This window comes from Rhopilema esculentum, chromosome 21 (genome assembly GCF_057945365.1).
Source record: "Rhopilema esculentum isolate cy_ngs chromosome 21, ASM5794536v1, whole genome shotgun sequence".
Lineage (NCBI taxonomy): Eukaryota > Metazoa > Cnidaria > Scyphozoa > Rhizostomeae > Rhizostomatidae > Rhopilema > Rhopilema esculentum.
The window spans coordinates 2,846,486-2,868,790 of NC_142835.1; the positions used below are offsets into that span (position 1 = coordinate 2,846,486).

The 22,305-nt window shown below is 38.4% G+C and overlaps 2 protein-coding genes across 2 annotated transcripts in view; one reads left to right on the forward strand and one right to left on the reverse strand.

Moving 5' to 3' along the window:
• The window catches only part of LOC135684933 (coiled-coil domain-containing protein 39), a 33,614-nt gene that overhangs the window by 3,608 nt on the left and 7,701 nt on the right, over positions 1-22,305 (reverse strand). The window contains exons 6-20 of the mRNA XM_065200641.2: positions 14,858-14,950; positions 11,469-11,597; positions 8,004-8,063; positions 7,242-7,373; positions 6,484-6,587; positions 5,649-5,820; positions 5,104-5,169; positions 4,652-4,741; positions 4,184-4,276; positions 3,839-3,910; positions 3,094-3,166; positions 2,739-2,803; positions 2,046-2,162; positions 1,313-1,404; positions 650-853 (exon numbers count right to left, since the gene is read on the reverse strand). Coding sequence (XP_065056713.1) covers positions 650-853; positions 1,313-1,404; positions 2,046-2,162; positions 2,739-2,803; positions 3,094-3,166; positions 3,839-3,910; positions 4,184-4,276; positions 4,652-4,741; positions 5,104-5,169; positions 5,649-5,820; positions 6,484-6,587; positions 7,242-7,373; positions 8,004-8,063; positions 11,469-11,597; positions 14,858-14,950 — 1,562 coding nt within the window. The remainder of the gene's footprint in view (positions 1-649; positions 854-1,312; positions 1,405-2,045; positions 2,163-2,738; positions 2,804-3,093; positions 3,167-3,838; positions 3,911-4,183; positions 4,277-4,651; positions 4,742-5,103; positions 5,170-5,648; positions 5,821-6,483; positions 6,588-7,241; positions 7,374-8,003; positions 8,064-11,468; positions 11,598-14,857; positions 14,951-22,305) is intronic.
• LOC148957568 (uncharacterized) lies at positions 20,505-21,621 on the forward strand. The gene is made up of 3 exons (XM_089115023.1): positions 20,505-20,535; positions 20,725-20,813; positions 21,249-21,621. The coding sequence occupies exons 1-3, from the start codon at positions 20,505-20,507 to the stop codon at positions 21,336-21,338; spliced, it is 210 nt and encodes a 69-aa protein (XP_088971149.1). The 3' UTR covers positions 21,339-21,621.

Sequence of the window (22,305 nt, forward strand, 5' to 3'; positions counted from 1 at the left end):
AGTGGCGGACACTTGGGGGGGCAAGGGGGGGCGACCGCCCCCCAATACTTTAGAGAACAATGGTCTTTTGTTCTAAAACAATGGGAAATGTGACGTCATCTTATTAAAACAATAGGCTTGCCCCCCCAATATTTGACCAAGTGTCCGCCACTGAGGAAGAAATCATCTCTTGAAAGTTGGTTGAGATAACAAGCAGACACGTACCTCACATAGTGCCAGAATACTTTGTTAAACTAGCTATAATGCCTTGTCACATGCAATTAAAAACATAGCTTAGGGTACACTCTCCAAACAATATTTTCGTGCAAATCGTATTCAAGCTGAAGCAGTCATCAATGAAGCATGAAATGTCACTTCTTATCTTCTGAAATGCTATTAAGCCGTGGCCAGACCAATGAAATATTGGGATAACATAAAGCGTAGTAATAGTTAGAAAGTATGCAGCAGCGCTTGACCAAATGTTTCGATATTTGTTTGATATATTTAGCCTGGTCATAAAACATCACCCACCCAACACTGTTTGATAATATTTTACAAATGTTGAACTCATTTGGCAAGGCCTTGACCCAGAAGCAAGATCACAAAAGCATCCCATCACATTAACATAGATCTCTATCAGCCTTCTGAGTGGATTACAAAATCTGATTACCTTATCTCCTTTTCTGCCTTTCGAATTTTGGCATCCAATTCGTCACCATTTCTCTGAAGTTCCTCTTTCTCTTGAGCTGCTTTAATGACATAATAGGCCTGTGATTTTTCTTCTTCTCCTTCAGGCGGAGCCATGGACACCATCAGGATCTCATATCGTTTCCTCAGTTTGTCAATCTTCGATATCCGTTCGTGCAGCTCAGCACTGAAACAAGACAAGTCACAAACATTACATAAATCGATGCTTAGCATATTTTGATATTATCCAAAAAAGTTGGCAAGATAGAAAAAATCGATTTGTAAATGTAAACTTGGTGTATACCAATTTAAGAGCTGATCAAAATAACGATTTTTACTGAAATGAAAACACAGAAGAGTTGTCCTATATCAAGCTTTTTGGTGTGGAGGGGAATTTATGGAGAAATGGAAAATAATTATTCGGGACATGGACAATTATTCGGTTCGATTTAGTCATGAAGGATGATGTTTTCTTATTCAAACAAAAAGTGCTTACATTTCGATTTATCCAGGAGACAACATTGAAATAAATCTAATGCGAGCTTAGGATAGGTTACAAAAGGATTATGAGAAAACTCCAAAACTCTAATTTTCATCTTAATAGCAAGCAGAGTTTTGAACTGACAATAACCTGATTCACTGTTACCTGATTGTTTGTTTCTCCTCCTCCGCAGCCCTCAGTTGTGTTTTTAACATCTCCATGTGGATAGCAATTTCACGTGAACGTTCCTTCATTGTCTTTAAAACATAATATGGAGAACATAAACAGTGTCGTTTTCAGGAAAAGAATATTTGGTCAAAAAAGTGTTTTCTTGTAAGCATACTACTTTCTTGTAAGCATCACAGGAATGGAACAAAACCATAAGAATATTTGAATATAAGTGAGTATATGAATGGAGGAAAATCAAGTAAAAATCTTCTATAATGTACCTAAATCTACTGCCCTGTTCGTTCAAAGATCTTTTTAAAGTCAACAATGATTTGATAGGACAGATTCAAAGATGCGCAGGAGATGCTATAATATTTACGCTATAGGATGTTCCCCCATTCTTAAAACCACTTTATGAAGTTCTATTCGACTTTCCCAGTGAGTTACATCCGTATGAAGAGCACAATCTCTCCAAGCCTTTCAGTGTTTGATCATTACTTTCCAAGGGGCCCCAAGCTCGTATACAGGGGCTGAAAAAACCATTTTCGATAGGGGGGGGGGCAAACTTCAGTGGACGGAAGGGCTTTTGAAAATTCAGCACATGATGAAAAAAAATTCAACTCTTTCTTGGAATATCTGAAGACTTTTGCAATTGCATTTGATGATTTATCATTCTCTCCCCTCCATCCCCAACAAATTCTCCCCCGGCATTCATAGGTTCGGCTCTTACCGTCTCCAGCTGCAACCTTTGCTTTTCGAGCGACAATACATTATCAGCTTTATTGCTGAGATGGTCACGCAGTTTCCTGATCTGCAATCTCAAAATGTTCTCTTCAACCATCAAATCCTACGCAGAGAAATTATCGCAATTATGATATCACAATAAAATTCAGGTCATCCACGCGGAATAGCAAATTCCCATGTGGACAGAATAAAAAACAGTAGCGATTTCAACAATGATCAACAATTTTGCTTCTTCGCATTGAAAATAGAAAGTTATATAATTTAGAAAAAGAAAGGACATAAAATATTTCGATAGTTCCTGAAGATTGATGTAAAACTTGAAATAAGACGAAGGATTTAAGCTGATTAGATAAAATTCAAGAACAAAGTCGCTATTACTAGCTGAGAATTTTGAAAATATGGTATATCCTATTTAAACCACAAGGTGATTACCCCTTTTGTTGAGTACTCTTCCATTCCCATACTTAGGAACTCTCAAGAGGACTGCCCAATCCATGGAGATAACGAGTCTGGTAATTCCCTGGAGTGTTACATGCAGGTGGCGAGAACACTGATATCAATAAGCAAAAATCCACTTTGCAGGTCGAGTCATCTGATGTTGCTGCGTTTGATTTAAGATAAACGCTTTTAAGGCCTCGTGACGAGTCTATTTGTGGAAAATAAAATAGCCTCAGTTTACCTGTTTTTGTGCAGTCAGCTTTTTCAACTCTCTTTCCGAATTTGTGTTATGGAGATTCAGCTCCTCTGTAAAAAAAACAAATCAGCTGCTCATAGGCCATGGAATTATGCAATCAAGTGGCTTCATTCGAAGAACTTTTGTTTTATATGTCCAGTGCAAGGAAATATTTCATTTAATAAAATTGTTCCGATGCACACTAAAATGGTAAAGGAAATTTTCTATGGTATGTGATGCCGTGAATGACATTAGTTGATGTAATGGTGATGGCATGCTCAATGAATTAGAAGGAAGTGAATGGAAAATTAAGTAGAGTCACCATCTTTTACCAGAATACACCAATTGAAATACAACAAACCTATTTTGCTTGTCAGTGTTTCCTTTTCCTCTCTTCCTTTTGCTTGCTGTCTAGAAACTCGTCTCAAATCATCCTTGAAGACAAAGAGCATGAGTTACTTTTTCCCTACTTACCAACACATTTCCAATTTAATCTGCGTGCCATACCTTAAGGGTCGTACCACGTTTCAGGATCACTTTACTGGCCTGACTGCGGCATCGGGGACAATCACTATTTACTGTATTTAATTGGTCAATCAGCATCCTGAAAGGCTCACTTACCGAATAAAATCCTCATCCCTCTGTTCATCAATGAACAACCTTAAACCCATGTTTTCTTAGAGTACACGGATAATGTTGTCTGTGCATTTCTCTGGTAATTCGCACCAAATAACGAAAACCTTGCTTCAAAATTAAATAAGAAGAGAGTAACCAGCTTGAGTTGCTTCTGCCAGCTTAAATGAAGATTATCTTAATTAATGGCAACTACGGTAGGACAAACGACCAAGGCAGTCTTATTTGGGATACTATTTTTACAATTAAAGTCATTTCTTCAGAATAGTTTCTAACAGAAATTAGAACATTTTGGCACATCCTGCTTAGACAAAAATATGTTGTGTTTTCAAGTTGCGAAATGCTAGGAAACCCATTCTCCTTCAATTCGCCGAATCTTCACAAAAATAGTTGCATCTTAAAATAAGATGGCTGACGATGCAATTTGCTGACAATTCAATATCAATGCTTTTATGAATAAGAAATTATCTTACACTTAGATTTTTGAGTTGGCTCGTCAACAATGTGTGCGTTGTGCTGTGCTCATCCAGTGTTTGGGACAGTTCCTACGAAAACAAGTAGTAATCCAACTCAATACATTTCGCTTCAACTAAAAAGTAGTGTGAATACTTGGTCCTTTATCTGGACCGAAATAAAAAGGTTAAGTTTGTTTAACAGTCGAGAGACACATTCAAATGGTGAGTTGAGTAAGGGAAGGACAATCAACAACAACAAAAATTCAAACCAAGAGACAGGTCGGACTGTAAACTCAGCCCTGTTATTACAATCCAATGCAATCAAATCCAGTGCTTTAAACGAATGATATTAAGTTAGGTAACCTTGACTTTTTCCTCGAGCTGGTTTTTCTCATCACTGCTGCGCTCCCCATGTAACCGACCTATCTTGCGTTCCAACGTTTGAAGTTGAAAATCCTAAAATAAAAAGAAGTTTATAAACGACCTATTTTGTACATTCCTTATGAAAATTGACAGTTGTATTTGTTTTCAAACACTTTTCTGTCTTAAGTCAGTTGCGTTTGTAAACTGTTTATCTCTTTGAAGATTGACATCTAACTTCTTCCATATATTCCATACTAAATCAAAGTCGTTTTGGGCTGAAATAACAAATCACTGTTAATGTATTTAATTTTCTTCGTAAAGAGGCACACGAGAATGAACGAACAAAACAGAGACATAAGCGGGTCGCCAGGCAAGGTACTTGATCCTGCTCTTTCTAGAAGACAATTTGAACTACGAATTACCGATCGAAACGGCTTATTTTCCTTTGCTTGTGTTAACAACACTCACTTGATTGTATATTATTTCTTGCTGTTTCAAGGAGTCCTGATCCAATTTGTGAAGTTTGCTTGAGAGATTCCGACAAGCAGCTTTTGCACCCTATAGAAAAAGAGCAATTTTAAATAAAGACACTTCTGGTTTGATCTTTTGGTTTCGGAGAACATAGATGTCAAAATCTAACTCGCGTTGAAATCCTCTTCAGGGTGTCAGACGAAAAGCTCTAATATGTTTAAGATGTTTCCTTCTTCAAAGTCTTTTTTCAACTTTTGTACCGCCAAAGATTGTTTTTCTGACCCAAATAGATAATTACAGAAATACAACAAAGATTATGAAACGTTAACAACATTAATCAAGTTGGAGAAACTTGCCTAATATAGCAACATAGATAGGATACATCATTCCAATCAACGGACGCGAAGCTTAACGCCTCTGACACACAGAAATCAATAAAAATTGAATACCTGGATTTCAGCTGTAGTATTTGATTCCATTTGCTTTATTTGATATAATTCTTGAGTTTTACGAAACTGGAAAAAATAATCTTGTGTGTTTCAAGATAGTAACAGAAGAAAAGAATAAATTTTCTAAGGAGCTGCAGTTCCCATCTGCTCTCTTGGGATGCTTTCTGGTTCTCTCTTCTACAGCACCCCTGGCTATATTGCTTTCAAATATTCTTTATTTGATCTATCCTTTTTTAACTAGACTATGTACCCTTTTGCTGATTTTTTTACACTGCAATCATTATCTCGTGTCCTTCCACTTTTGAACTGTATATAAGTAACATCAGGTTAAAATTTTCGCAAAACTGTCAACAGAAACAAACTTTGACTATATCTTTTCGTTAACATTCCTTTTTTATCCCCTCTCCTTTTGAATCATTATATTCATCATACTTGTGGATAATTATATTTGTTTATTTCTTCTAAAAATTTTTTTACATATTCATCTGTATCTTTCTAAGTAGCATTTTTTACAGTAGTATAGAAAAGCCTCAAAGCATGTGAACCTGTTTTTCTCTAAGTCTATTAAGCTCTTTTTCAATGTCATGAATTCTGCTTTCTTCGTTTTTTAACGTCTCCTCGACTCTATAGGCACGATCTTCGGCGCTCAGCGTAGTGTCTGCAGCTATCTTCAACTGTTCATAAAGATTCTCTCGGGTCTGCTGTGCCCTCTGAAGCCTAATTGGATGAAAAATACATTAGCGTACCCACTTCAAAAGAAAAGAAGGGAAAGAGCAATGTTTACGCCATTTAAAATGTCACTTTTAGGACGTAGAACATCAAAAAAACAGGAATATAATCAGTAACGGAAGCAGATTCAGAATGCGTCCCTGGGCCCCCAGAAATCAGTCAGTTTTCCAACCTAAATTTACTAACGTACGCACTTTAAACAGAGAATGACCTGAGCTAAAAAACTGACACTAAAAACAATTTAAAATTCACTTCCATTTAGGCATGCACACATACGCTGCAATAATTATTGATTACAGGGAAGCTTGCATCAAATCGAGACAACAAAATTTTATATGTTAATGATCAAACCCATTTTCTACACAACAGGGAACACTTGGAGACCCCTACTTTAAACTCAGGCCATTACTTTAACTCAGATTGAAAAGAATTCAGCCTTCAAACTCGGAAATAAAAATCATGTCAAAAAGAGGCTGGTTTAGAACACGGATAGAACTTATTTTAATGTTGTTGTTGTTTCAAGCAAGGGAGTAGGCCCTAGTCTTAATCGCTCTCCCCTAAATTATAGCTTCCTTAACTAAATTATAGATAAACACATAATATTCTTCTAATAAATCTAAATGAAATTTTATTGTCGTTTGTATAACATACTTTTCTTGCTTCTCGTTAACATCTTTCTTTAGTTGTGTGCATTTCTCTCTCATTGCCTCGAGATCTTTGGCTGTTCGATCGACAGTGTATTTCAATGTGTCAAGCTAAAAAACAAGTATCACTTAAAAAAGTAACAGCAAACCAGGGTTAATTTCAGCGCAAGCAGAATTTCATGATATCATTTTCTTGTAAATAAAAATCATGAAACAGGGCTGGGTAAAGAAAGCTAGCGAACATGGTTTTCCCGTTTAAAAAAATCTTACTTAAGCAATATTTTACTTAACGGATTGGTTCAGTTGTTTTCTTTATGCACTTTCCTTTCTATGTGATGACCACTGAGGGCCTTTTTGAGCCTCGGTCTATGTTATACGACATTCCTCTATAAGTTCTGAGTTCCTTTGCCAAAACAACAGAGCTACATTGAATAAATTACCTGAAGTTGTAAACGGTATCATACTGGATAAACAGGGGCGGACAAATATTGGGGGGGCAAGCATATTGCTTTGACAAGATGATATCACATTTTCCCATTGTTTTATAACAAAAGACCATTGTCATCCAGAGTTTTGGGGGGCAACCGCCCCCCCCCCTCCTCGCCCACCCAAGGTGTCCGCCACTGTGGATAAAGTCAAGATACAAGCCCGTTTATAGGATCAATCAATAATACACCTCTTCAATGGTACTTCTCAAAACCATGGTCCACTTATTAGTGGTCCTAAACGTGCTTGCCTCCAATGGTATAAGCATATTATATTTACCTCATCCTGAAAAAGGATTCTTGCATTTTCACTATTCTGATAATCCAAGCGATACTTCGCGGACTGTCTTTCGGCGATTGCTATCTTTTTCTCTTTTTCTTGATTGTTTGCCAGTTCGCCATCCAAAAATTGCTGAGTAAAGAAACATCAGCAAAAATGGATGTTTTCAGGAGCATCGTTTAATCGCTCATTGTGAAGAAAGCTTTGAACTGATACTTTATCTAGGCTAGCGATGATTTCTTGCCTTTAGGCAGCACATCTTAATTCTGAATACTAAACAGATTTGCAAAAACCAAGAATACATCAGAATCGGGCATGCGTACTGGGGCAGTACGATCTTTGTTTCTTGACATTAATCGGTTCTTGTTTAGTAACAACAAAAGCTTTATTCAGTTATAATACATGTTAAAGTAATAATGAATTTAAAATATAGTTAAAAAGATTCATACTTCAAGTAGCACATTCTAAGAGTTATAAACTTTTATGAACTTTTATGAGATCAAAGCAATAGAAGACAAATATGGCCTTAACATGTGCCTTTTAGAGATAAGACAAGTTGGTGTTAATTAGCTGTTTATTAGCTGTTATTGTGTAAACCAACATTAAATAAAGTGAATAAAAGACAATTGAGAATATGGTATTGATTAAGTATATGAATTTCCACAAAACTCTTTCCAAAAATTATTTCTCGAAGCGGTCTAGCCTTTAAAGTAACGGTAATTTTGTATATTGTTCCAACAACTTAGCCAACCAATTAATTACCTGTCTTTCGTTAAGGGAATCTTCTCTCTGATGTACCCGAACCTTCAGTTCTGCAAGTTTCTGCAACGTAAAGCACAAAGAATAAAATACGTATTTTCCTAGATATTTTACTTTTTGGATAGATATTGAAATGTTGAGTGAAGCTGATTTAGATTCTCAAACTTCTTCCCTACTTTTGGACCCTACATTAAGAAAGCTATTCACGTGAAACAGTTCGATGTAGCCATTAGCAAAAAATACCGTAGGAAATATATAATCGAGAACTGATCGTTCTTATAACAAAATCAAAATATTTGTAACACTGGCATGCGTTTTTCCGAGAAAAAGATTTGAATAAATTTATTAAATGCAAAAATATACTTCATATGCATAACAGTCAATCATTTTCAATGAAAATCTTGAAATCTTTTTTGATATATCGGTAGCACTTACTTTTTTTCCTTGATAAATTAATATTCTTAGCAAGTTTCACTTGTGGTTCTCAATTCACATGAAAGTTAGAAAACTTTCGCTATTTGGCAAATCCTAAGGTTTTTGTAGAAAAAAATAGTATGTTTGTTGATAAAATTGCGTATAAATGATATAGTTGACAAAAATAACCGATGGGAAAACAATTCTGAGGCGTTGACTCTTTTATGTCGTGTTTCTTGGTTTGACAATGAGTTGGCGGTTGGATGCCAAATTTTGACCATTTCCCCGACCCAAGGTAGAAAAAAGCAAGATCACTTCTTCTCCGTTCTTCAGGATAGGAATGACAATATATAGGTGTACAAAAATGGTTGTACGCTTCAAATGTATGGCAGACAGGTAATTGCTCCGCGGTGCCTGTGAGCCCCATCTTCTCCCACTATTTTGGTTAAAAAATTATCTTCTTTAATAACTTGGATAGGTCGCAAAGAAGCCGGACAATTAACGCCATTTAAAGGACCTATCCGAATGTCACTGTCGAGCTCCGGAATTTCGTTTGCCTTTTCTTCTAAATATGACCATCTTCTTACTACCTCATTTTGATAAACTGGAAGATCATTTGACGACTGAACACTTTGGTAGCTTGATTTGGTTGCTCCAATCAATGCTTGACATAACTAGCTTATTGACGATATCTGCATCTTCTGTTGCTATTTCGGTACAACAAGTACAATTTCTGACTTTATATGAAGGGGAAAATAGCCAAAGCACGAGTTACGGGAAATCTCTTTCTTGCAAATGGAGATTTCTTCAAGAAAATCTGGCAGTCATCTAGGCAATTCTTCTCTATACAAAAAAGACAATTCGCCTCAGTGTTCTTGGTGCCTGTAAATGAATCATTTACCTGTTCGGTTGCATTTCAACTTACAAAAAGAGATATTATTCGTCGTATTCCAGGATATTTGCTGTGGTCTGAAATTATTTGATGCTTTTTTGGTAAGACTTATAACATAGCTTCTTTACTGAATGTAGTAGGGTCGCACACAAAATCCAATGCCAGAAAATCTTTAAACTTTGATCTTCTTGATTCCTTTGATCCGATCATATGCACTTGTGCGTAAGTCTTTCCTGCTGCTTCAGAATAGCACTTGCAGCAATTAAATCGCGCCTAGGTCATCTGATAATCATATTCCACATCAGTGAAGCAGCCTTAGCATTTCACCAAATAAACATAGAACTTTCGCACCTTCCTGTTATCTTCGTCATGAACTCTAGGTCATGAAATCAGCAGTTTCATGTGAACATTGGCATCTTGGATAGAATTTTCATAATTTTGCTCCAACAACTCCCTTGCTCGTTGATAGCCAGATACTGGAGATTGATACCAGCACATTCAAATCAAATCCTTTTGCCCTCCACTTGTGAATTCTATTAAAAAAGCAAGCTTCTCTTTTGGGTGGCAGATCCACAAGTCTATAACCATATCAAATAAAGAACTGAAATTTTTGTACTTCAAAGTGTCTCCTGCAAACTTCGGGAGCAACCTTCGGTAGACCACTTGTTTTGCTAGCAATAAAATAAGCTTTTTATTCTCTTGGGTGTTCCCTAGTCAAAAGAATAGTCATAATATCATTGACTATGGTTGCTCGAAGGGGCAGAAAGAAACATAAAAGCAGGAGCAGGAATCGTAATTGGATCTGGAACTGAAACAGGAAGAAAGTTTGTTGAAAAGTCAGGAATGGCAGAAGGATATAGAGCCGCTGCTTCTGGCTGTAAACTAATCTTCCTAGGATTATGATGTGATGTTGTGCTCAGTAGTGTAGCCTGGGTGGCAAAATTGGGGGGAGGGTGGGCAAGGGTGAGTTGAGCAAGAAAATATTGGGTTCTACAACCTTTTAAACGCCAAAAAACGCCCTTCTTCAAAGAGATTTTTTGCCATTACTTCCCTTGGTTGTTTTAAACACATCAGGTAAATAAGATATTATCGGTTTTCTTTCCTTGGTGTATGTCACTTTCTCGGTACAACATTGTCACTCATTTTTGGGAGAAAGGGTTCCTGTCGTTCACAACATTTTATTCGTAGTCAGTATTTAAATATTCACGATGAATCTTTTCAGTTGCCTTCACAATAGCTACTTTTTTCTAAGATTTTCTAATCGTTAACGGTCTAACTCTAGCTCTAATTTTTCAAAGTATTTGCTTCTAATGCTACCAATTTGGTGCGATTTTTGATAACTTCATCCAGCTTTCTGCTTGAACAATAAGAAAACTAAACTATATGAGCCCTCTTCTACAATCGAAACAGACTTCCAGGTAGGAAATGGAGCTTGCTGATTAATCCTCCAAGACTGAGCATTCTGTTGTACAGTTTGGAAATTATTAAATGTCTTAAGAAAGAGATGATCGCTCATTTGCTCCTAAGTTGAATAAAATTGGCTCCTTTGCAAGCCATCCCCTTTTAAAGGATACCATAGATTCGCTCCATGTCCTTCAATTATATTCCTGAACCGATTTTCAATTTTCCGTCTTTGCTCCCTCGTCTCCATCCAGTAAGAAATGTCCGTTTCCGTTCGACCTCTAGCTCCCTAAGGGTAATGACTCTTCAAGTATAACCTGTAACAACCTTTTATTCGTATTAATCAAGTTTACTAAATGGTAATAAAATTGAACATTTTTTACTGCAATGTCACTTCCAACCTAAACCTATAGTTATTTATCAAACCAAGCTCTTGAACTGACTATAAAATTACCCCCTCTCCCCGTGCCCCAAAAATATTTAAATTAACAACTTGAATTCAAAACTTATAAGTAAATGCATTAACCCTAATATTGCACCCTTATTTGATATGATTGACCGTATAGAAAATGTTTCTGTTCAAGATTGCTGCATAAAATGAGAGTTTGAAATGGAAAAAGGCACACTGAATTCACCCCTCGACTGTATCGAAAGCAGCAAAATTCCAGCAAGGACAAAAAAGTCCGCTGTATTCTCTAGGTAATAATAAAACAGCTTTAAATAACTAAAAGTAGAAAAATTGGCATAGGGAAACAACAAACCAAAGCAGCTAGATCCATATCCTGATCTCTTTTCTGCATTTGTTGAATTGTAGCCTCCCATTGACGTAGAAGCTCTTGACGCTCCGCGTGACTTTTTCTGAACGCCTCCGCAGTTTTGTCAAGTTGCAGCTAAGTGATAGGAAAATTATTCAATCGCTTGCTCTAAAAATCAGCAACAATTATTTCAACAAAAGATCGATAAACCAGATCGATAAACCAAAATTTTCAAAGTCCCTTACAGAAAGCACTTCCCTCTAACTTTTTTCCATGAACTGTGGATTTGTACACTATTTTTTAAATATACACACAGAGGCAAGACTTGACAGTACATTCTTCCTTGCCCGCTACGGGCTGAATAGATACTCGTCTCTATGACTCGTTGAACCTGCAGAAAGACGAATTAGAAGACATAGCCATGTGAAATTGTTCATTCTAGAACCCCCTGGTACCCCATCTATAAGGGGCAAAAGTGAGAAGATCGAAAGCAGGATCGGTACCACGATAGGGATCAGGACCAGGATATTTATCGGGATGGGAATTTGGATCGGAATCGGGCTTTGGGATCGTCAACTTGTAGCGTTAACACGGCCAAAAAATAACTCGATGCCGATACCGGTATTGAGAAGAAATCATCTAAGCCTTTAATGAAAAATTAGTCGAGTCAGAGGGAGAAAGTCACCTCCACTTTCCTTGATGCATCTAGTACCTTTTAAAAAAGCCTACAGAAATTAAGTTTTCAATTTATCGTTGATATAGATCAGCAAACTGATATCGTCACAAAATCTATTTTAGTTTTTAGAGTTTGAGGATATTGAAGAAGGCAGTATCGATTGCAAGGGCAGGTGGTTACGAAGACCTGTAAAAGGGGTTTGAAGGAGCGAAAAGGGGTTTCTCGGGAATAAATACTCCGTCAAAAAGCTCCCTAAGAAAATCATGCCATGGACATCAAAAAGTCAGTCATGAGGCTACGTTCCCACATCATGGAGAGCGAGTTGGGCCGTTGGTGCATCGGCGCAAATTCTGATTTATTGGGAACAATGAGGAAGAAGGTTCGGTGAAAATGCAAGGATTAGAACAGAAGAGGGTGAAGAGGTTCAAGTACCTTGGGTCGAAAGTGCAGGCAGATGGAGAGGAGAAGGAGGTGAAAAGAGAGTGCAGCCAGACTGAGGAGCATGGAAGAAAATCAAGGGTAAATGTGTGATATGAAAGCTCCAGGTAAGGAAAAAGGAAGATTGTATAAGGTAATGGCGAGATCGGCAGGCCTATTATTTCGTGTTAGATTCTATCTATATAAAATCTATGTAGTGTGGTTATTTTCATGAAATAATTTTTAAAAGGGTAGATGAAAGCAGAGAAAAGGGGGGCCAATGATAACACTTAAGAACATGGTACAGGCTTGATGTAGGAGGGATTAGCTCAATCTGCAATACACGACGGATTTACACGCCCGAGGCCTGGGATAACTTTCCGAGAAGAGGGACTAAAGGCTTCAAACTGTAAACAATGTATATAAACCAAAAACGGAGTTTACACAAAATTTTGTAACTTTACGTTTCTTTTACCAGGTTGAGTCAGAAGACGGCTGTGCTACTTTTAGGCTAGGAGGTTGATGTTCGTCAGGTCGACTTGATGCACTTAAAAACTGATCCAGGGACGGCGAAACGTATTTAAAGTGGGACCAGAATTTAAAGCGTGTGTTTGTGCTAAATAAAGGTCACCAGTATTGTTGGCGGCAAGAAAAAGTTTGGATTATAATAATCTAGGGATGGCTAGAAACTGCATCAAAAAAGAGTTTAATGGGAGAATATCTAACGGCTCCATAGTTTCATCTATTTTAATGTTGACATGAAAAGGAAGGGTCTTCCAAAGTCTTAGAATTATCTTAGCATAGCAGCGACTAATGAAACCAAATTAAGATGGGGAGAAAAATAAATAAAACACAGTTTGGCAAAAAAGTATTAGCCTGTGTCCCAGTTCACAAATGCTGCCACATGAACTAAAGATCAAATCTGGCTTCGGACTTGGGAACTCAGAAAGTGGAGAAAAGGGTTAGATCATGGTGATCACATCAACGAACTATTGAAATAAATGAAGGTGGTGTTTTGGAAATCCTGTCTTTATTTATTTTAATTTTTTAACTCAAAGCAGCAAAATATTGTGCTATAAAACGTTTACATCATTAAAAGAAGCTTTTTCCTGTTTTGATACTTCCTTTCAGACCAATTATTGATCAACAGGACGCTCATTTTCATTTAATGAAGAGAAAAAGAAGATTTCAAGAAAACTAAATCGAATTCAAAATTTTAAAAGCGTAAGCCAAAAATATTTTTGAGGTAAAACTTGCTGTGGGCCGGAGTTGACCCGCGGGCCGGAATTTAAGAATGACTGCTGTATGATGTAGCGTCGGACGCAATTTAGTAGGAAAATAAGCCACAGAAGAAGAAGTCTGAAATAAAGCCATAAAATACCTCTAGATGTGGAAAATCAGTTGGTTTGGTTATAGATGGTCTGAGACAAGGCCACTTGAGCATATGGTTTTCCCCCATCTAGTATTTGGTCCTTATTTTCAATACTTATAAACCAGGCCAAAACAAGAGTTAAAAAAATGCCTCAATCTTCCTCTGGATGAAATTTTCCTTATTCGCCTTCCTCAAAGTTTTCCTTATGTCCAAAATCTTTTTAGAACTTGAATTGAAGTAAAATGATTAATGGTTTGGTATTCCTCAAAACTACTGCATCTTTGGAAAACTTTCCTCCGGCTCACAGCCATGGAACAGTAAGGTTTTTTGCCAAAACAACAGTAATTCAATAGCAAGCTTTCAAGTCTTTTATTGGTCATATTTCAGAAAATCTGGAACGTATTTAACTGTTTTTGGAGGTTTAGAGGTATTTTACTGTGTACTTTTTGCCCATGTTTTCAACATTAAAAAATTCTAGAAACTGATTTTCAAGGCATCATCACTTGGTCATTAAATTGGTCTTCGTTGAAAATCTAAAACATTGACATTATTTTTTTGAAAAGATGGACATTTGAAAAACAGAAATCTGACGGGCTATCAACTTGTTTGTTTTTAATATTGTCTTTTTTTGCTAGGCGATCGCGACCCTAAATCGTTTAAAAAGGGAAACCCTATGGGATTGAGATAACAAACACGATCCAATCCACCACTGGAAAGGGATCGAACTATTTGGAATACGTATTGCAATCTAGAGTTTACAGGACACAATTTTCAGTATCGCGATCCCGATCCTGAACTTCTACTCAATGTGAACGGATTATAAGTTGTAGAAACTCTCTTGGCACAGAAAACTAGTGACCATCAAGATTGGGCAGGGTTGCCATCAAAATAGGGCTAGATTTTCGAAAACATAAAAAAAGCAATCCAAACCTGTGCAGTTAGTGTCTGGGTTATCTCATGTTCCAACGCCTGTCTTCTGGAGGCCCGTTCGTCAGTCATCTTCTGTTGCCTCAAAGACAGTTCCTAGAAATCGGAACAGAATAAGGAATACATAACTTGGATCTTATTTATTCATATAGACAAACTGCCTACATTCCTTTGTAAACTGGAAAAATTCCTTTAGAATTTAAAAAAGTGCTTTCGATTCGTTAAAGAAAAGATTTAAAAACACGAGTATAAGTTTATACTAAAATAAAATTATAGAAAATACGTATTGATTATCATTTTGATTTATTGTAGTCACGCGGCTCTAACAACTGAAAATGTTGCCCACAAAAGCCTTGAGAAATGGGTTGCTTAGAGTGTTTGTAACTGAAACAAACAAGACCGAATAAAATTAACTCATTTTGAAAATCCTAGTTTGAAACTGCAGTTTTTGGTCTTCTCTATAAAATAAATACTGAACTTAAATACCTTCTTCAAAATTCAATTTTTCGTTCTAATCAATCATTTCTTCTCGCGATAAAAGCGTTTCTGATGAAAAAGGAATGCAGGGTGAAACGAAAGAATTCTGGAAGACTCGATTCCAGCCCCTACTGCGTTATGAGCTGCTGCGCACAACAATTGATCTTCAAGTGACGAAAACGAAAGAAAAATGAAATTCCTATGAAAAAATACAATCTCCAAGTAACATATAATCAAGCATTCTGTCTAAATATCAACAACCTGGCTACTAGGCGTCATTATGAGAATCTCAAGAGTCACGAATTGTCCGTTTTAGTCGTGTTTCAATAGCAGATACTTTTTGAGTTGTATTCGATGGCTATTTGCACGCGCAGTTTTACCCATATGTGCTACATCATTCAAACAGAGAGGAAAAAAGAATAAAAATTTTCCACTCCCTCGTTGAATCTGTATTACACCATAGATACTACATTATTCAAGATACAATTTTTGAATCCATGGTTGAATCTGTATTACCCTTAAGATACTACATTTTTCAAGATACAGTTTTCTAATCCCTCGTTGAATCTGTATTACCCTTAAGATACTACATTTTTCAAGATACAGTTTTCTAATCCCTCGTTGAATCTGTATTACCCTTAAGATACTACATTTTTCAAGATACAGTTTTCTAATCCCTCGTTGAATCTGTATTACCCTTAAGATACTACATTTTTCAAGATACAGTTTTCTAATCCCTCGTTGAATCTGTATTACCCTTAAGATACTACATTTTTCAAGATACAGTTTTCTGATCCCTCGTTGAATCTGTATTACCCTTAAGATACTACATTTTCAAGATACAATTTTCTAATCCCTCGTTGAATCTGTATTACCCTTAACATACTACATTTTTCAAGATACAGTTTTCTAATCCCTCGTTGAATCTGTATTACCCTTAACATACTACATTTTTTAAGATACAATTTTCTGATCCCTCGTTGAATCTGTATTACCCTTAACATACTCCATTTTTCAAGAGATAATTTTCGAATCCCTGGTTGAATCTGTATCCCCCAAAAGTTTCTGTTTGTCTTGAAGTCCATCAGAGCGGATGAACGTCCATTTCACTGCCTTGCCTTGATTGTACAAGGTTTTCCAAATATCTTTTCAGTATCCGTTGGATGTTGCTGCTCCTGCTAATATAGATTATTGGGTTGACAACACTATTGACGAAAACCACTGTAGCCGACCACCTATGCAGTTCTTCATATCCGTTAGGTCCATGTCGAAGCTTCAAGATCGTGTAGATAAGTCGTGGTATGCAGCAAATTCCAAAGAAAACAATTATTATAATCAGTGTAACCACTGACTTGCGTACCCATCGCCTTCTGAAATCGGATGAAGGTTGAACGGAACTTCCTGCGACGACTTTTCTACTCTTCAGCAGAAAAAGACAAACTTTTGCGTGCGTGAAGGCGATACAAAGAATGGCGAGGGTAACAATTCCAATGAAGATACCAGGTGCAACAGACGCTACCAGATAATATTCGTATTCAGACACTGAGACGCTAGCTCCAATGGCAATGAGCCAGATCAAGGCAACCAGAAAGTTGTATTTCCTGGTCAGTTTCCATCCGCTCGTTTTTCTACTATGCAAAGTATGCAAATATCTATCAACGCTTAGAAGTGACAGCAGAAGCAAAGTTACCAAAGTAACTACAACGCCTGAATGCCAAAAAATATCATCTACAAGACAGTTGTGTGGAGTTTCCATAACAAAGAGAGACTCTCTGGCTATAGATAAAGGCACGGTGACAATACCAGTGAGAAAGTCAGTGATGGCCATATATAATACAAGTGTACCTGAAGGTGTCCGTAGATGGCTGTTTGTAGCCATAATATAACATATAAGACTATTCAGGATAACAGCAGCGACTGATATCAAAGCTGACACGATAATTACCAGGTACGCTGAAATGACACTCTCTTCGCGTTCTGATTGCACATTTCCGCTGCAGAAAAAAGGCGGTTGTGCGATAGAGCCGTTTTCCACTGTCCAGTTCATAGTATCAGCTTCAACACAGAATAGAGGTGCCTTGAACCGTCGGGTTATCGAGATGTATGCCAAATGAACCCACTTACTACCTCCAGTTGACTTTCTTGAATCTCACACTAGTGAATTATTAATCTCTCAGTGCAAAAAAATAAGAGAGGTCTTTTATACAATTGTAAATTTTGAAAAGAATACTGACCAGGTGGAGCAAGCTTTTTAGCTATCTAGAACAATAATTGCTGGAAAGGAGAAAAAAGCTAGGTCCAGGGCCACGGATTAAGTGGCGTAGACTATTCTGAGTTGCCCTTTACATTTAGAGCGGGAAATTTAGCCATAGATAGAAAGCAATAACTACCTGATAAGTTAAGACAAAAGAAAATGAGGCGAGCACACCTCATTCGATTCAATATGTATTGCATTAACAAACATTGTAGCGGAGCGGATGCATGAAGAATAAAGACAGGAAATATCGAGAACCATTTTGAAATACCCAAAGAAAGGCTTAGTTTCAAACTTCTGACCGAAAAACAGGCTTTTATTTCATTGCTGCTGATACTATTTCATTGCGGACTTTTGTGGTTGGGGGTTTAGCCATCCACCAATCAAAAGTTTAGTGGTAGAAGTGGCAGCCATATTTAACCCTAGATAATCATACACTATAGAGAAAATAAATTCTCCATCACAACCTGCCGTTACATCTACTTTGCTACATTCTTCTCCCACTTAAAAGCCATAATTTCCCCCCACAATGGCATAATTTTCTCTTTCCTCTCATCCTACGTCAGAATGAAACCCTAGGCAATACAGTGAAAATGAGGCGGACCCAAATAAAGGATTGTAGAACTCCCATGTTAATCTTTTACGCAAATATCTACATCCCTGGTTTTTTCCTTTCTTTATTTATTTAAAGTTGGTACAATCTCTAGCTATACTCAAGCTAATTAAAACCAACTAATTTAAAGTATAACAGATGCTGCATACGTATTCTTTGCACAAGATCACAAGTACAATTGAACGATGAAAATTCCGAGAGTTTTTCTTGAATATTTGTAAAGTTGTTGAGCATTTTATTTCGTTGGAACTGAGTTCCATATTTCACTACATCTGTATAATACGGTATTAAATCCAAATATTATTTTATGTGGCTCCGCTGTGTTGCATCTGGAGTTTTTTAAGTTATATGGTGGTAACTAATGAGAACTAATAGCAATATTCCAATAGCCTTTAAGCCAGCCTTAAAAATGTTGCCACAAAAGATACTGGTAAGCTTAATTTTAATTTCGGGGCCCTTTCTTGACCAATTTTGCCCCGGCCCTAAATTTAGAGCCAGTCCGCCCCTGGCAGCAATAGGTTATTTTTGAAGGTGATTCTAAGGTACGTACATGTAGCTTTTTGGAAGCACTCACCCTGGTTCTTCCGTACAGAATTTAATGTCATTTACGTTTTAAGCAGGGTAAAGACGTATGTTAGATACACAAATCGTTTTCCTGTACAAAGAAAAAGTACAACATACTGCCTTGTACAACGAAAAAAAACCCTAAACTTCACAATTCAAAAAAGCAATACGTAATAACAAAGAAAAAGTAGCTATTAATTGCTGAACGATAAATAAAAATAACTTAACGATCGCGAGCAATAAAAAATGGTTCTTCCATGTTCTGCAGTTTCTAAGACGGGATTTAATTTGCTTGAAGGCCATTCCATAGTTCTTGGAGTATTTAAAACTATATTTTTCCATTCAAATTTGAGATTATGATCGTATTTCCCGTTAAGCATAAAGCAGAAATTGGAGTCTGCTAAGACAAGAAATGATGTAAGCAAATATCTCCGAGGGACTGTCCATTGCCAACCCAATCAAGGGGATCAAGAAGATCAAGAAGATCAGGGTATCAAGGGAATCATGGGAATCAAGGGCATTTAAGGTGATCAGGGTATCAAGGGGATCATGGGAATCAAGGGGATCATGGGAATCAAGGGGATCATGGGAATCAAGGGCATATAACGTGATCAGGGTATCAAGGGGATCATGGGAATCAAGGAGATCATGGGAATCAAGGGGATCATGGGAATCAATGGCATTTAAGGTGATCAGGGGGATCAAGGGGACCAAGGAGATCAGGGTATCAAGGGGATCAAGGGGATCATGGGAATCAAGGGGATCATGGGAATCAAGGGGATCATGGGAATCAAGGGGATCATGGGAATCAAGGGCATATAACGTGATCAGGGTATCAAGGGGATCATGGGAATCAAGGAGATCATGGGAATCAAGGGGATCATGGGAATCAATGGCATTTAAGGTGATCAGGGGGATCAAGGGGACCAAGGAGATCAGGGTATCAAGGGGATCAAGGGGATCATGGGAATCAAGGGGATCATGGGAATCAAGGCCATTTAAGGTGATCAGGGGGATCAAGGAGATCAGGGTATCAAGGGGATCAAGGGGATCATGGGAATCAAGGGGATCATGGGAATCAAGGGCATTTAAGGTGATCAGGGGGATCAAGGGGACCAAGGAGATCAGGGTATCAAGGGGATCAAGAGGATCATGGGAATCAAGGGGATCATGGGAATCAAGGGCATTTAAGGTGATCAGGGGGATCAAGGGGATCATGGGAATCAAGGCCATTTAAGGTGATCAGGGGGATCAAGGGGACCAAGGAGATCAGGGTATCAAGGGGATCAAGAGGATCATGGGAATCAAGGGGATCATGGGAATCAAGGGCATTTAAGGTGATCAGGGGGATCAAGGGGATCATGGGAATTTAAGGTGATCAGGGGGATCAAGGAGATCATGGGAATCAAGGGCATTTAAGGTGATCAGGGGGATCAAGGGGACCAAGGAGATCAGGGTATCAAGGGGATCAAGAGGATCATGGGAATCAAGGGGATCATGGGAATCAAGGGCATTTAAGGTGATCAGGGGGATCAAGGGGATCATGGGAATCAAGGCCATTTAAGGTGATCAGGGGGATCAAGGAGATCATGGGAATTAAGGGCATTTAAGGTGATCAGGGGGATCAAGGGGACCAAGGAGATCAGGGTATCAAGGGGATCAAGAGGATCATGGGAATCAAGGCCATTTAAGGTGATCAGGGGGATCAAGGAGATCAGGGTATCAAGGGGATCAAGGGGATCATGGGAATCAAGGGGATCATGGGAATCAAGGGCATTTAAGGTGATCAGGGGGATCAAGGGGACCAAGGAGATCAGGGTATCAAGGGGATCAAGAGGATCATGGGAATCAAGGGGATCATGGGAATCAAGGGCATTTAAGGTGATCAGGGTATCAAGGGGATCATGGGAATCAAGGAGATCATGGGAATCAAGGGGATCATGGGAATCAATGGCATTTAAGGTGATCAGGGGGATCAAGGGGACCAAGGAGATCAGGGTATCAAGGGGATCAAGGGGATCATGGGAATCAAGGGGATCATGGGAATCAAGGCCATTTAAGGTGATCAGGGGGATCAAGGAGATCAGGGTATCAAGGGGATCAAGGGGATCATGGGAATCAAGGGGATCATGGGAATCAAGGGCATTTAAGGTGATCAGGGGGATCAAGGGGACCAAGGAGATCAGGGTATCAAGGGGATCAAGAGGATCATGGGAATCAAGGGGATCATGGGAATCAAGGGCATTTAAGGTGATCAGGGGGATCAAGGGGATCATGGGAATCAAGGCCATTTAAGGTGATCAGGGGGATCAAGGGGACCAAGGAGATCAGGGTATCAAGGGGATCAAGAGGATCATGGGAATCAAGGGGATCATGGGAATCAAGGGCATTTAAGGTGATCAGGGGGATCAAGGGGATCATGGGAATTTAAGGTGATCAGGGGGATCAAGGAGATCATGGGAATCAAGGGCATTTAAGGTGATCAGGGGGATCAAGGGGACCAAGGAGATCAGGGTATCAAGGGGATCAAGAGGATCATGGGAATCAAGGGGATCATGGGAATCAAGGGCATTTAAGGTGATCAGGGGGATCAAGGGGATCATGGGAATCAAGGCCATTTAAGGTGATCAGGGGGATCAAGGAGATCATGGGAATTAAGGGCATTTAAGGTGATCAGGGGGATCAAGGGGACCAAGGAGATCAGGGTATCAAGGGGATCAAGAGGATCATGGGAATCAAGGCCATTTAAGGTGATCAGGGGGATCAAGGAGATCAGGGTATCAAGGGGATCAAGGGGATCATGGGAATCAAGGGGATCATGGGAATCAAGGGCATTTAAGGTGATCAGGGGGATCAAGGGGACCAAGGAGATCAGGGTATCAAGGGGATCAAGAGGATCATGGGAATCAAGGGGATCATGGGAATCAAGGGCATTTAAGGTGATCAGGGGGATCAAGGGGATCATGTGAATCAAAGGGATCAAGGGGATCATGGGAATCAAGGGGATCATGGGAATCAAGGGGATCATGGGAATCCAGGGGATCATGGGAATCAAGGGGATCATGGGAATCAAAGGGATCAAGGGGATCAAGGAGATCAAGGTGATCAAGGGGATCAAGGGGAAAACCCACTGACTTGTTTTTATCTCAAAATCCTGAAGAAAGTGCTTTCACAAAATTGTTAAAAATAAAAATAAAGAGTCTTCTCTGTTTAGTTAGAAGCATCGAATATGTGCTCTCTATATCTGTTAACTTTGTTGTGAAACAATTAGGGTAAAACCAAAGGAGATAAGTTGAAGAAACAGCTAACGATTGGCCAAACGTCAGCTCACTGAAGCTAAGGTCAACGCTAATTACAATCACTTAGGGAGGCGTTAATTAACAGACAAAAATCACTGTAACATTCAGACTATAAAATGCGTTTGACAAAGATGTGAAACTGATTGCATCGTGCATTTCAGTTGCAGTTTTAGCTTCAGGTTAATTCAAAAAACAAGCGCAAGGCTGATCGTACGCTTGAGAGGTGTACTGCTGCCATTATCCT